The sequence below is a fragment of the Nylanderia fulva genome, unplaced genomic scaffold (assembly GCF_048542155.1).
Source record: "Nylanderia fulva isolate GAGA-0341 unplaced genomic scaffold, ASM4854215v1 Scaffold28, whole genome shotgun sequence".
NCBI classification, from domain to species: Eukaryota; Metazoa; Arthropoda; class Insecta; order Hymenoptera; family Formicidae; genus Nylanderia; species Nylanderia fulva.
In genome coordinates, this window is record NW_028190347.1 from 2,560,127 (window position 1) to 2,574,477 (window position 14,351).

Here is a 14,351-nt window from a genome sequence, read left to right on the forward strand (position 1 = left end):
CTTTGACCCCGTTTTTCTCAAAAACGTAACGTGATAGAACATTTCTGTTTCAGACTCGTAATCTACGGGAAAAATCCTATCGAAATCACCTGTCATTCCTTTTGTGACAAAATTAGTGTTGACTAGTGTAATTTATAATATATCATGAGAACAATTGAACTTTACGCGATTATAAATAAATAGAAAATAAAGATCAAAATATTTATTTGAAATATTACTATATCGATGTAGGATTGGAAAGCTTTCGAGGATGTATTTATGAAAAAGAATAGAATATATGCTCTTTCTTTGCATTTATTGATCTACAGTATATCTTTACGCGCGAATCCTAGCCGGATTTATAAAATCATCTTCGATTATTCTATCTTCTTATCTTATTCTGTCTAAACGTATTATTTATTTATATAACACAGTACTGATTCACAGTAAACATCTCCAGAGCGAAAATGCAAGAATGTACTGCACAAATGAAAAAAGGACACAGTGATATAAAACGATAATACAAATTGTTATCTTGATGTGTCTACTATTGTGAAATATATATATATATATATATATATATATAAAACAAAGTAGAGTATTTATATATTTGTTCTGCATACACATGCTCTGTCATCGCGTTTATTATATCATAAAATCGACACTATATTATACATTGAATAATTTAAACGTCCAAATATTATCATATAGCACTCATCCCATTATAAGAAATCTTTTAACGATTAATATATTTATATATACAACGATTTGTGTGATAATAAAACTTTATTTTTTGATTAATGATAATTTCGAAGTATTTTTCAACAAATTATACAATTTCTTGTTAACTTACTATTAATTTTGTGAATTGAATTTCATAACAAAATAGACAAGTTTTCTTCTATAGATTTTTTTTAAATTATGAAAATAGTTAATTTTTTTCAGAAACAAAGAGAAGAATGCGTTATAACGTCGTTAAAATATGTATATTTTTAATTATGTCACCACGTTTTTGTCATTAATCATATACATACACCAGGCAACAAATTTATATATTACTGATCACAAATATATCAAAATAACACGAAAGTACAGCCAATTCTTCGAATTGGATGCTCACTGCCAAATTTTTACTGTTTTCCAGAAACAAGTATACTATCATAAAATTGCACAATCACAATAAGTATCAGACAGTGCTGAAATCTATATTTACGCTCGTGACATACATATCTAACGCTAATTAATCGAAGAAAAACTTGTCAGTAATAAAGATGTGCATATTTTTCATAAATTTAAATAATGAAATATACTCGACTCAAAGTACAAAATAATGTGCGTTCCATATTCATCAATCGAAATATAAAATTGATCAAATGTATAATTAATAACAGTAATAATCTATTGCAATTTAAAAAATGTGAAATATTTTCAGACTTTCATTCAATATATGCTTCATTTAAATGCACATTATATACACAATATCAATACATTAGGCTTTATGACTCTTATAATCAAAAGAGGAAACATTTTAAATATATCTATAAAAAAAGATGTAATAAAATGTATTTTAATATTTATCCATAGTATTTTTTTATATCATGGCTCGCAATACACTATATAAACACGTGATAGATGCTGTCATGCACACTAAACGTGTTGTCACATTTCCGATACATTATGTACATCGTACATCGAAAGATGCACTTAACTAAATATTCATAGGCACTTATACAAAAAGCACATAACATATTTTTTAATTCTTTTAACTATTAGTACTACTACACGATACGTCTTATAAATAAAAAATAATTATTAGGATAAAATAGTACGTTCCTTTCTCGAGATTACGTCTATCGTAATTAAATTTGTGACAAAAAATTGTATACAAATTTTTTTCACTAAATAAAGTTGTGATGTAGATAATATCTGTGTTCTAGTTTTCGATAAGATTTCTACGCAGATAAATTGACACAAAATAAATCACTTGTTCGATGTAATTGGAACATATTCGAATATATGTATGTATATAAATCGTCTCATACATTAAGCTTCAAATTCCTGTCCACAGCAAATGGAGTTTTAGTTTTATTATAGATCTGTGTTGCAGATCTTAAATGCTTTTCACATTGGTTGAAAGAATTGCTCCTATGTGCGTAAATATATATTAAATAAAAGATAGATAGACTTAATATAATATATTAACGAGGAGGAAGATAGGTAAATAGGAAAATAGATAGCTAGGTAAGGAGGTAGGAAAATAGACAGGTAGGGATAGGTAACTCTATCATTTTCATGAGCGACATTGTACTAAACTAACGGTTTCTGTATATCATCCAAATGTTTTCTTAAATATATGATGAAGTCCGTTAGACTAGTGGACATGGCTCTTTCTACAACTGTTTGTGGTATCCAGCCTTTAAGATTTGTATTTAAAATCCACGTAAAGCGACATTTATTAACGTTAGGTTCCTCGTCAACTAACTCTTCCGTTGCAAAACAGCTTATACCGTTTTCACCCCTTAAAAAATAACAATTAACTCTCCTTATTTTTTTTTATATATTAAAAAATATCATTTTTTCTCAATGTCTCTTACCTGGTCATATTTGGACGAATCTGAACCAATGACGTAGGAACAGATATACCACCGTTGATGTAATAATCGCCGCATTTCTTACGATGCCTCAAGATAACGAAATCTCGCGCTGTGATGAGTCCACCACCATAAGAACTTGTCGCTTGATAAACGATATCCGTGTTTTCATCAATACCCTAAAAATAGATAATTGTTACTAATATCAATAAAATATTGCAACAGAAAAAGAATGCAAAAATTACCTGCAGTTTCATCGATTCCGTCACAAGTTTATTCCATAAAGGAAATTCCTCAATACCATCAAATAATAAATCTATTAGTATACTAGCAGGCGCGTTGACAATGCCCTAAAACAATTAAAATAGTTTTTATTATTTCGGAAAATGAAAAAATTTATTTACTCGCGCGTAAACAAAATTTTGTCTTTTATAATTTATTCATTTATTTTAATTTACGCTTTTAATGCATGCTAACTTACCGTGATTTTCACGACCTTTCCATCTATTTTCCATTCTGATGGCAGCTGCATGTAGGATACTTCATCGCCATCACTTGTTATAGTTTCGATCTTCCATTCTTTCGAAGTTAATAAGTTGTGACAGTTTCGCAACATTTTAGATGCGCTCGTTTTATATTCATCGATCTAAGAGAAAAAAATGTTTCATGTTTAACGTCACATTCAAAGAGATTTAAAACTTCTTTTTTAAAATATTCAAATATTTAAATAAAAATATATATCCACGTTTATATTAAAATCAAATTTTAGAAATACATCCTCACTATAATAATTATAAAAAAGTATTGAATAAAATAAATCTTCCAATTCATTAATATATGATATTAATGATTAATAATCCGGTTTGTTGTATTTTTTCATTAATAATTTATACAATAATATAACAATAATGTAACAAGATATTTCAATGTTTTAAACTCATCAGAATGTTTGCAATTTAGTAAGTGCTATATATATATATATTAAAGTGCTACGAATCATATTTAAACTATTGTGTAAATTTGTAAAAATTAGTGAACCATTTGTATTCCACCATTGTATACTATTTGTATAATGCATCCATTACAGATATTATAGATATTACGAATATCTGTAAACGATTTTCTCTCTTACTAATGTATATCTCTAATCTGTTTATGCGATATAAACTAATGTGCATGTGTATATATATATATTTTTTTTTTAAATAAAATATGCTATAGTATAAAAATTAAAATAAAATTAATCAATTTCGTTATATTCTTTCGATTAAATTTTGCTGTTAAATAAATCTTTTTCTGCAATTATATTTTGATATTTTTTATTATCAAATTTATTTATAAATGATTAATAGATCAATTTTTTCATAAAGTATGTAAAGTAAGTAATAATATTGAAATGAAAACATACAAATTGATACTAGATAACTTACAGAAAATATTTCATCGCTCGTTGATAATTTTGTCAAATTTTTTTGGGGGTTCCAACTTTTCTCTATAGACTTGGGCAAACATTTTAGCGCATCACCAAGAAAGAACGGTCGTATTATCGTACGCATAAAGATATGTATGTTGAACGTATAAAGAATTAAAAACATAACGTAAAACGCGAATAATTAACTGAGAGAAGCACAATCGTTTGCAGACTAAAATTGAATGCGACTAAATACGCAAAAATAAGCCAACTAACGATATCGTTCTTTACATACTTTGCTCCCACTCCATTTTTTTGTGCTATCTCTTGCTATTTAAGAGATTATTATGGATATATAAAAAAACAGACTTGACATTGACTATTTTTATATTTATATAAAACGATAATATAAGTAAAACGATCAAAACATACGTTTCTAGAATTTAGAGGATAAATTCATTAAAATTTTTTGTAAAAATGATATAGAAGATGAAAGTATACAAACAAATAGAAAAACATTTTAGAAAATCATATATATAATAAAATTTGATATATCAGAAATTAATTTTACCAGCATCAATAAAAACGCGTTACAATAAGATCAAATGAAATGATGTTAAATGGGATTTCTTATTATATCATCTTATTATATTATCAAATATGGAATTAGCTTCTTTCAGACTTTGAGCATAAGTGTGTCATAAATTCTAGTTTTTCTTGTAATTAGCCTTGATCTTGACAAATTTTTTAATTGTTCGATCCTGAATTATTTGACATGATGTGGATTTCGAAACATACGTTTATTTCTCAGTTAATGATGCGGTCCTAGATTATTCGACACGTGTGGCTTTTTATCTCTTTATCAATCTTCATTAGATAACAATCTTGACGTATGCGAATATATACTTCTAAATTTTCAATGATACTATGATTCAATGATAATATGATGATTTATGCGATAGTCAATGCCAGGGATATTAACAGGATTACACTCTAAATTTAAACGATATTATCAAAAAATTTTGTTAAGCTAACCCATCTGTTCATTATTTTCATGCGTATCTTATCTAATTTTACATTCTCACTTAAACACGTGCCGCTGTCATTTTGTCATTAATCTAGGTTTTAAATCAATAACCTATAAATACAAAAAAAAAAAAAACTTTAATTTCACCAACCTTATCGGGTGTAAGTTTCGCTAAAAACGTAGATAACTCGCTGGACTTTGATAATCTTCTCAAGTCTTCTTGCTTTCTAGATGTATCTTCATCATCGGAATGACTTGGAGAATCCACAGGTGTGAAAAATGTATTGTGATCGACGTTTGCTGCATACTGTCGTGATTCGGTAATGTTTTGTAATAGAGGAGTTCTTTCTGTATCTGGGAAATCTGCAAATTACAGAAATTTGCCAATATCTTTCTATACTTTCGCACTAAAGTGTGAAATAATGATTAAGTTCTAATAATCTCTCTTTCGATTTTACTTTATTGTGCTGTTGACTAAATTAACTGATTTGTTTTGTAAGATATTAGTTCATAAATAAATTTTCAACTTCAACTATATCGTTACTCTTTATATTTTATTATTTATTGATTAATGTTTAGGAAAAGAAACTAAATTATTAAGAAAAACTTACTTCGAATCCAATTTCTCGCTTGAGTTTCCTGAGGTATAACGCGAAAATCAAAAAACCAAGCCTCCGCCCAAGATAACACAAAAGATGTTAGAATTAGTAGAACTTGGAATACTGGTTGATTAGCTGATGTCCACTGAAAAAAAACGATATATTAATCAAAGAAATTGATAATAAATATAATAATAATATAAATAATTTAGGGATATTTACATCGAAAAGAAAAACTTTTGCAATTAAAAAGGCACATGTTGTGGCAGTTGAGATCTGTAAAACACAAAACCTTGAATTAATTAATTAATTAATCATATCACAAATCTGTTGAAAACAATATTAAATACAAAATTCGAGAACTACAGATGTTTCGCTCTTTTCATCTTTTCTTCTTTTATTTTTTCTGTTGAAGTCATTAAACCATTTCTCGCAGAAAAGTTTGATTAATATTATAAATATACTTACAGCTACGATAATCCAATGATTGAGATACAGTAGCGCATAAAAGAGCAACAAGACGGTGAACCTGCAAATCGCTGCCATCTGAGAAGATGAAATCCGTAAAATCTCTGCTCCCAATAAATAATGAAAAATTATGACGAACTGAACGTCACTGTCGTCATCCAGTTAATTAAATTCATTTACGATGAACGACAGAATATACTTACCACGATGTCAAATAAAGATGTCTTTATATGATAGTGTATCACCTGATTTATGAAAGCTGTCTTTAAACTTTCACCTGCAATCTGTGAATATATAATACAGTAATTGTAAATTTTATTTAAATCTCTTAACAATCTTTGAATAATTTATTTATTTGAATATTCAAGTACATGAAAAAAATAAAAATTTATGATATGAAATCCCAACTTTAAAACGTTGCATAAAATAAAGACGTGAATTGTACAGAAAAATATGAAAGAACATTTTTTGCAAATGTTAAAATAAAATTGTAGAGTAAAAAAGTAATTTCTATGTAATATAAATACAGCAAGCAAGTTACATGCAAGCTACATTAAATTATTACATTTCTGACAAGATCAACGTTGCCATCTATATTGATTAAGCATTTATTGTGAATAAGATCTAGAATATGATCGAGCTACAACATACCATCGTGCAAATGAGCCACATGAGAAATGTAAGGAGAAGATCGAAAGTGACGAAGAGGCAGAAGAAACGCCTGACGTTGGACATTTTGCCGTTGTGTCTCGCTCCCGCGATCAAATCTTCGCTGAAGACAATATCCGGTGTTCGTGTCATACTATGCTGGGTAACTGAACTTCTTTGAGAGTTGATGGAACCACTCAGTATGGCCTCAGCAGCCATCCTAATTTGCCTCTCATCTTCTGCCATTCCTCTGATACACTTCTGAAGTCGTCGTCGTCGTAACGTCGACCTTTAATATAACAAAATGATTTATTTATGTGTGTTAATATATAGTTGTAATAGTAATACTTGTATGTTTCTTCATTTTAATCGCTTTCTTTACTAATAAATACTATGTGCATAGCAAACATTTATAGCATTGTTGCATGTATAAATGAATTAAAATAAATATGCAAAAAAGATATATTTTATTTTAAAATTTCAAAGAAATATTGTTGAAGTAATACCTATTTGGAAAAAAGTCAATGTTTTTTTATATAAATTTGTTGTAATTATTAACTATATTATTAACTATATAATTATTCATTTTACAAATGAGCAATAGATTAATAATTAATTTTTACAAATGAGCAATAGATAATTTGCATATAGAAGAAAAATATGTGACAAAAATATGATAAAAAGTTAGAAATTACATAATCATAGAAAACTAAAAGTTATATTACATATTAAAAAGTTATATTACAATTTTTAGTACACATACAGATATATAAATAATGTAATAATCGTGGGATACAATTTTATTCTTTATAAAAAAGATGCACATTTTCCCTTAAGATCTAAGTGACAATCTTATCTTTTATTCGCTTCTTTAAAATTTATGATTCATATTATCAGATGTTAATAAAAGATTTTTGGCATTATTGTATTTATATATATAATTTTTATATCTATATACACAAAATATATCTATGCTTCCAATTGTGTGCTATCAAACAAGATTTTATATCAAATTCGATAACGTTATGTACACAAGTATGATAGGAAGTATGATATCATACAGTACTTTATGGTATCATACAATACTTTACTGTATGATAATAAACAATATTTAATCTTTCAATGAAGTCTTTTAATAAGTCTTATGCAATTGAAAAAAATTATACTTGCTTAAAGTATGATGTGAGAGTATTAAACATTACATATAAATTCTCTTGAAATTTAATGTAAATAAAATTTATAAAATGAAAAAATGTGTCTTTAAAAAATTATTACTTTTTATATGTATTTAATTTATAAATCTGAATTATTTCTTAACAAATATCATTCATAAATCTTTGACTTTGTGCATTGATTTCCTGTATAAAAACTCTTTATCTTCTCTTTTCATTTATTTTTAAATTTTCTCAAGCATTAAAATATTATAATTATTTTATATAGAAAATTTAAATATTTTAGTAGCTATTACACACACAAACACATATACATATAAGATAACGATGAGATAATTAAAGTTAATCATTATATTATCATGCTTTAAATTTAAAAAATTAAAGAATGAATGATTCTTTTACATAAAATATGTGTCTGTATTTTGTGTTGTGTGTGACTTCTACAACAAATTCTTTTTCAAGAATTTCGCAACTGAAATCAATGATAACATATCACCGCAATAACAGATTAAAGCAAAATTCATGCCTTATGAAAGATACATGATTCTTTTTTATTATAGCAATTAAAATATTTAATTAAAAAAATACATCATCAAATGTGAAAATATTAATCATAGGTTTACTGTAAGATTTTCGTCGATTGATACTTTAATTGGATATTTAGTTTATTTTTAGGGATATATTTTTCATCATTATTTTTTCTTATATTTGGGTGTGTCTTTTTCGTTTTATCCTATTATCAACACACACCCATTTAATTCTACTATATAGAAATTATCTTTTGAAAAAGTAGAAGCTACATTATAAAACAGATATAATACTTATGTAATATATATGACTTTGGATCGAACATATTTTTAACATAAATTGATTGAAAACAATTTGGGAAAAATATTTCCTTCGATACGCAATATCAACAAAGGTTAACTCGACATTCTAACCTCAAAATCCTGTACGCAAATGTTTTGATTTCACTTTACTTCGTCGAGCGATGCGTACAAAGGAATTTTGAAGATCGACGAAAGAGCGAATCTCGCATATTTTCGTACGAAAAGACACATGTTTACGTCAAATCGAGCAACACAAAGGCGAAGAGCACCGCCGTATCGCATGGCCGATTATTTCCGCTTTCACTTTTTTCCTTATTATATCCCTTACCGTTTCGGATCTGAGAGTGCTCATAGATACTGATCGTCCAGTCGAATTGTTTAACGAAACAATGTCACGCGCGTGTATCACACGAGATGCAGACACCTCGGCCACACATCACTGTATCCTATATCGTATCTCGTATAATCGCGAAATATAAACAAGTAGCAAGAGGGAACAATGACGTTTCTTCAGCGTCGTATACATATATATATATATATATATATATATTATGTATGTGTTGCGTGCGGGCGCGTCTCATGTCGAGCGCGCGTGTCAACGCACCTTCTTTATAATTTAATTAATTTATAAATTAGTACACAATTATAATTTAATAAATTTATAAATTAATTTATACATCAATAAATTTATAAATTAATAATTTAATATGAGATATATAAATATGTATATCACGAAAATATAAAATCTATGGCGCACAGCATATTTTTTCTACTAGCTATAATGCGTTATAAAAAATGTAAATATATATGTATGTCCAGAAATTGCAAATATATATGTGTGTCTAACAATAAAAATTAATTAATTCTAGCATGAAAAATGCATAGGATGCCTAAAATATAACTTTACAAAATTATACACAATACATTATAAGGTTTTTTTTAATGAAAAAATACATTTTGATTTATGAAATTAAGTGAACAGCAAAGATACAATAATATAAAGTTTTTGTTCTAAATTTATATGAATTATAAAGTACTTTAAAAATATGTATATAAAAAAATAGTACAGCTTAGTGTTAAAGTTTGTTCGGATTGGCTTATAATACTAAAAATAATTTCATATAAAATATTCATATAGATACATATGTTATATATATCCATGTTATCTTACATTAACAATAGTAGGCAATATTGGGCATCTTAAATATATCCTTATATACATGATCATGTTCCTAGATATATCATTTATTTAAAAGACGTGGATGTTAAAAATGCTCTTCACTTTGACTCACAATCAAATAAATCAGATGATTTATTTGTATTATATTTATTTATATTATATTATATTATATTATATTATATTATATTTATATATTTATAACTTTATGCACATTCAAAAAATTTTTACATTAAACTTATATACATATAATACCTGAATATAATATAAATAAATATTTCCATCATTTCTTTCTTACTATAGACATGCATAAGATTGATTCCATTCTTTTATATATTAATGTTCTATAAATATTCTTCCCAAAAAATTATTTTTCATAAAAAATACGAAACATGCGAGAATGTTATTTACATGATCACAAATTATCATATTTATATCAATGCTATAAAATACTTCTTCAAAATTATCCTAACAATCGTTTCAATCAGGAAGAGTGATAGTTCGCAAAGAGTCTTCGGGAAAAGTTGCTATTTCCGCGACAGTGCCGAAATTAAAGGGAACTGCTATTCCACCATCGAGAACTAAACCTGCATCAAAACACTCTGATCTTATGGTGATTCTTTTACAAAAACCACGAGGATATATGCGCTTTGGAACGGACACTGCATCAGTCATTATCATATCTCTTATCGAATAACATAGTTTGGAATCCTCTGTAAGTAAGTAAATAAATAAATAAATAAATAAATAAATAAATAAATAAATAAATAAATAAATAAATATATATATATATGTCTATATATAATGTATACATATATATTAACTAAAATATATATTATAAATGTATATATATTTGAGTTATTGTAACAGTACATGTGTGGTACTAACCTGCATTAAACCGTAAGTTACTATTGAATGTTGAACAAATCGTCTCAATTTCGTCATTAGTAAATTGCCGCTTGGTATCTATGAGACTTAATATTTCTCGCGTAGTTTGGTAACTCAGACTGTTTATAGATTTATACCAAGATGTTGATCCTGTGCCAGTGCTTACGCACAAACCAGAGCCTTTTACCTTTTGATACTTTTGCTCTTCATTTAACTTTATGAACAAGGAACTTGTTCGTGCAGATAACGTTTCTCCCATGAAAACCTAACAATGAAAATCAGGCCTGAGATAAGAATAAAGGAGCCAGTCGTATTATTCGACTATTAATGTATGTATATGTATCGAGGAATATCGATTAACTCACTTCATTAAGTGCCAACCAAGGTAGACGCCTTTCTTTTGGTAATTTATTAGGATTGCCTTCAAATATCTCATTTACAAAAAACCTATAAATAATAAGTACATATAAATTATTAAAATTATTAATTAGTATAATTATTATAATAATTATAAATACAATTAATATAATTATTAAATAAATTATTGCTTTTACGGTTTGAAAAATATCATTAAACAATTTAATTAAAACATGTTTTAATAAAATTAATATGTATTTTAATATGTGACGTGCCTCTCACCACCTGCAATGCGTCCTTTTTCGTGCATATGAAAAGGAGCTTTCCATATTTCTTCTCCTTTCAGAGTGGTCCGAATTCTTCTTCGCATGAGTATATTGTAATGTCCTGTTTTTAGCATTTCAAAAATCTCTGCTATGTTTTTCGTATATTTTGCCGGTAACAGAAGGTAACCTTCTGACTTCTCAGGATATGAATTGATGCCCATTATAGGTTTCTTATTATCAAATATTAAATTTGAAGCCAAGAGAAATGTTCCATCACCGCCGATTGGCAGGACTAGATCCGTCCATGCAAAATGCGATTGATCTAAAGTTGTTCTGAAAATATATGATACACATTTATTTTATAATACACATTTCTACTTCAATTTGAAGTAAAAAAACTTTGAGTTATTTATTCAAATTAATGTACATGTAATCTTTATAAGTCTAGAAAAAGTGAATAATGTATAAATTCTACTCTTGCTAAACACTATTATATATATATATATATATATATAATTTTTTTTTTTTGTTTGTTAAAGATAGCTTACCTATCTATTATCCTATATTCCACATGCATCTTCCGCAAGATTTTGATTACTTGATCTTCTACAGCTTTGGTGGCAAAATGGCTAGCAAGCATAGCATCATAATCGGAACCTCTCTCTATTAGTTTTAATTTCAGCTGGGTTTCACTGAGCTCGCGTTCCCGTAATCTTTCAAAATGATATCTTGATAATTTCGCCACAATAAGTACCTTCTTAGGCACAAAACTTGATTCATTTCGGTAGAAAATACATAGACCTTTGTGCGCATGAATAGAATGAGATTGTAAAAGCTGCAATGTTCCTGGAAAAAAAATCATGTCAGACATTAATCTTTAAACTAATCTTTAAATTTGTCTTTGATTATAAACATATTGCAGCTAAAAGATCAATTTTAAATATCAATAATAGAATTCAGTAAATATAGAATATCTTCAAAATATGTAGCTTTATCAGTGAATTTTGCCATTTAATGAAAGCATTTAAAGATATATAATTTGGAAAGAATACATAGACATGTAAAAATATCAAATATGTAAAAAAAAAATACATTTATAAAAAGAAAAGACGTTTTAATATTCAAACATATTAAATTCAAATATATATAAATAAAATATCCAGTTTTATAAATACATAAAGTGGTTTTTTTCAATTGCTTTACCTTTAACTTGATCATTTAACCAATTCTTATCTTTAAAAGATATGAAATAGTTGCCTAATCATATGTGATAAAAATACAATTAGAATTGCAAGGCAGTTGATACCATCATAAGTTAAAATATTATTAGAACATGCTCTTTCCTGTACAATGCATCATATATAATAAGCAAATGTTTCTATTTATAAAATTGCACTATCTTTTACATTTAGAAACTATACATTATACTTGATTTAGAAAGATTGTGTTATATTAAGGCTACCTCAGGCTATCTCAGGTTATCACATTGACATAATGCGCAATTATATCTATTGTTTCAGATAAATTTTTTGCTTAAAATGGAAAAGATACCCATTCAAGCTTTGCCATTAAGGAAGAAATAAAACGTGAAAAACATATATGATAAGATAAACTTTGTGTACGCATGATTTTCTTTACTTTCCATTCCTTTTCTTACTCCACATTGATAAAATTTATTATTAGACGTTTTCAAAATATATAATTGTGTAAATAATATACGATATAAAATATTCCTAAAATTGTAGAAAATATAGGAAAAAAACTGAAAGAAACCACTGCGGTAAACAATAGATTTTACAATTGAGAATTGTCATGCTTACTGGCAGTTTTACGAAGATGATTGAAAATCGTCATCGCATGATGATCGAGCTATCCTGGTGTGTAATATCGAATTATTGCGAATGACAGATCGCTCTGAAAGTTCTGCAAAACACTCCTCTTCCTTCTCGCTTTGAATGACACCGAATGATTATATATAACTTTTTCCCACAACGCGAAACTTTCAATAGACATAAGGTGGCGTGCGATATGCTAAACAGCTGTTATCACAGAGCAATTCAGCTGATTGGGTTGCATACCGATCCTCGATAATAATGGACAATTTTATATAATAAATTCTTTTGTTAAATTATAAAAATAACATGTAATATATTTATATATTTTTAGATGTAAAAATTTATTTTTGCGTAAGTGTCTATAGTCGGTAAAGCAGTTTTGGAAATTATTTTCTATGATAAAATTTTATTAATGAATTTATTAATTTTTACAATTAATATATAAATCTAAACACATTTTGGCTGCACATTTTCCGAATTTTATTTAGTTCATTGAAAAATTGATAGTGATAAAGCATTTGCGATTCTAATTAAAATTATAAAGAAATAATTGTTTCTGAAAATCATACCACGAAATATAATATATATATATATATATATATATATATATATTTATTATATTTTAATATATATAATATATATTAATTAAATATATTACCTGAGAAAGATGATTTTGTGTACTGACGTCGAATTTGAGTACGACGAAATGAATCTCACCTTTTTGTCAGCAGCGATAATACAAAAATTCATATCTTCCACACTTGTCAATAATATATGTCACTCTCTTGTATTAAATTTATTGGTATAAAATAAAATATTGAGTTGAAATTAAATAAAATCTATAGATATAAAACAAACAAATTTTACATTAATTTTTTAATATTTTTCAGAGTAAATATATATAAATTTCTTTTCCTAATTAAAAGATATACAAGAATTTAAATATCCAACTATTGCATATACCATACTAACGTTAAATATTAGAAAAATAATATGTCCAATAAAATTTCGTTAAAATGCAGTCCAAATTAGTAAATATACTTGCAAAGAAACGTTGTAAAATATCATTTTTGTAAACAAGTTTATAACTTCAATAATTTTAT

The 14,351-nt window shown here is 26.7% G+C and overlaps 2 protein-coding genes across 3 annotated transcripts; both read right to left on the reverse strand.

The window, feature by feature from the left end:
* Positions 1-1,524: 1,524 nt before the first annotated feature.
* Positions 1,525-9,231, reverse strand: Start1 (Steroidogenic acute regulatory protein-like). Of its 2 annotated transcripts, none has more exons than XM_029311181.2 (11): positions 9,054-9,231; positions 6,727-7,012; positions 6,279-6,359; positions 6,076-6,153; positions 5,830-5,883; positions 5,620-5,752; positions 5,160-5,371; positions 3,052-3,216; positions 2,816-2,920; positions 2,574-2,749; positions 1,525-2,497 (listed from the first exon to the last, which is right to left on the reverse strand). In XM_029311181.2, the coding sequence occupies exons 2-11, from the start codon at positions 6,967-6,969 to the stop codon at positions 2,287-2,289; spliced, it is 1,458 nt and encodes a 485-aa protein (XP_029167014.1). In that variant the 5' UTR covers positions 6,970-7,012; positions 9,054-9,231; the 3' UTR covers positions 1,525-2,286. The 2 variants fall into 2 exon arrangements, with proteins under 2 accessions (XP_029167014.1, XP_085340048.1); XM_085483922.1 differs by lacking the exon at positions 9,054-9,231 and adding an exon at positions 8,837-9,005.
* An 851-nt stretch (positions 9,232-10,082) lies between these two features.
* Positions 10,083-13,476, reverse strand: LOC114937630 (NAD kinase 2, mitochondrial). The gene is made up of 6 exons (XM_029311167.2): positions 13,234-13,476; positions 11,962-12,259; positions 11,423-11,746; positions 11,156-11,237; positions 10,791-11,055; positions 10,083-10,615 (listed from the first exon to the last, which is right to left on the reverse strand). The coding sequence occupies exons 1-6, from the start codon at positions 13,265-13,267 to the stop codon at positions 10,383-10,385; spliced, it is 1,236 nt and encodes a 411-aa protein (XP_029167000.2). The 5' UTR covers positions 13,268-13,476; the 3' UTR covers positions 10,083-10,382.
* Positions 13,477-14,351: the final 875 nt, after the last annotated feature.

Excerpts from the sequence above, each read along its gene's own strand:
- Start1 (XM_029311181.2), bottom strand. The coding sequence starts at position 6,969 with ATGGCAGAAGATGAGAGGCAAATTAGGATGGCTGCTGAGGCCATACTG. Across the intron at positions 3,217-5,159 it reads CGAAACTTACACCCGATAAG|ATCGATGAATATAAAACGAG; the intron begins GTTGGTGAAATT and ends TTTTTCTCTTAG. Across the intron at positions 2,921-3,051 it reads GAAAGGTCGTGAAAATCACG|GGCATTGTCAACGCGCCTGC; the intron begins GTAAGTTAGCAT and ends TAATTGTTTTAG.
- LOC114937630 (XM_029311167.2), bottom strand. The coding sequence starts at position 13,267 with ATGACGATTTTCAATCATCTTCGTAAAACTGCCA. Across the intron at positions 11,238-11,422 it reads CGCATTGCAGGTGGTGAGAG|GTTTTTTGTAAATGAGATAT; the intron begins GCACGTCACATA and ends TATTATTTATAG. Across the intron at positions 10,616-10,790 it reads TAACTTACGGTTTAATGCAG|AGGATTCCAAACTATGTTAT; the intron begins GTTAGTACCACA and ends ACTTACTTACAG.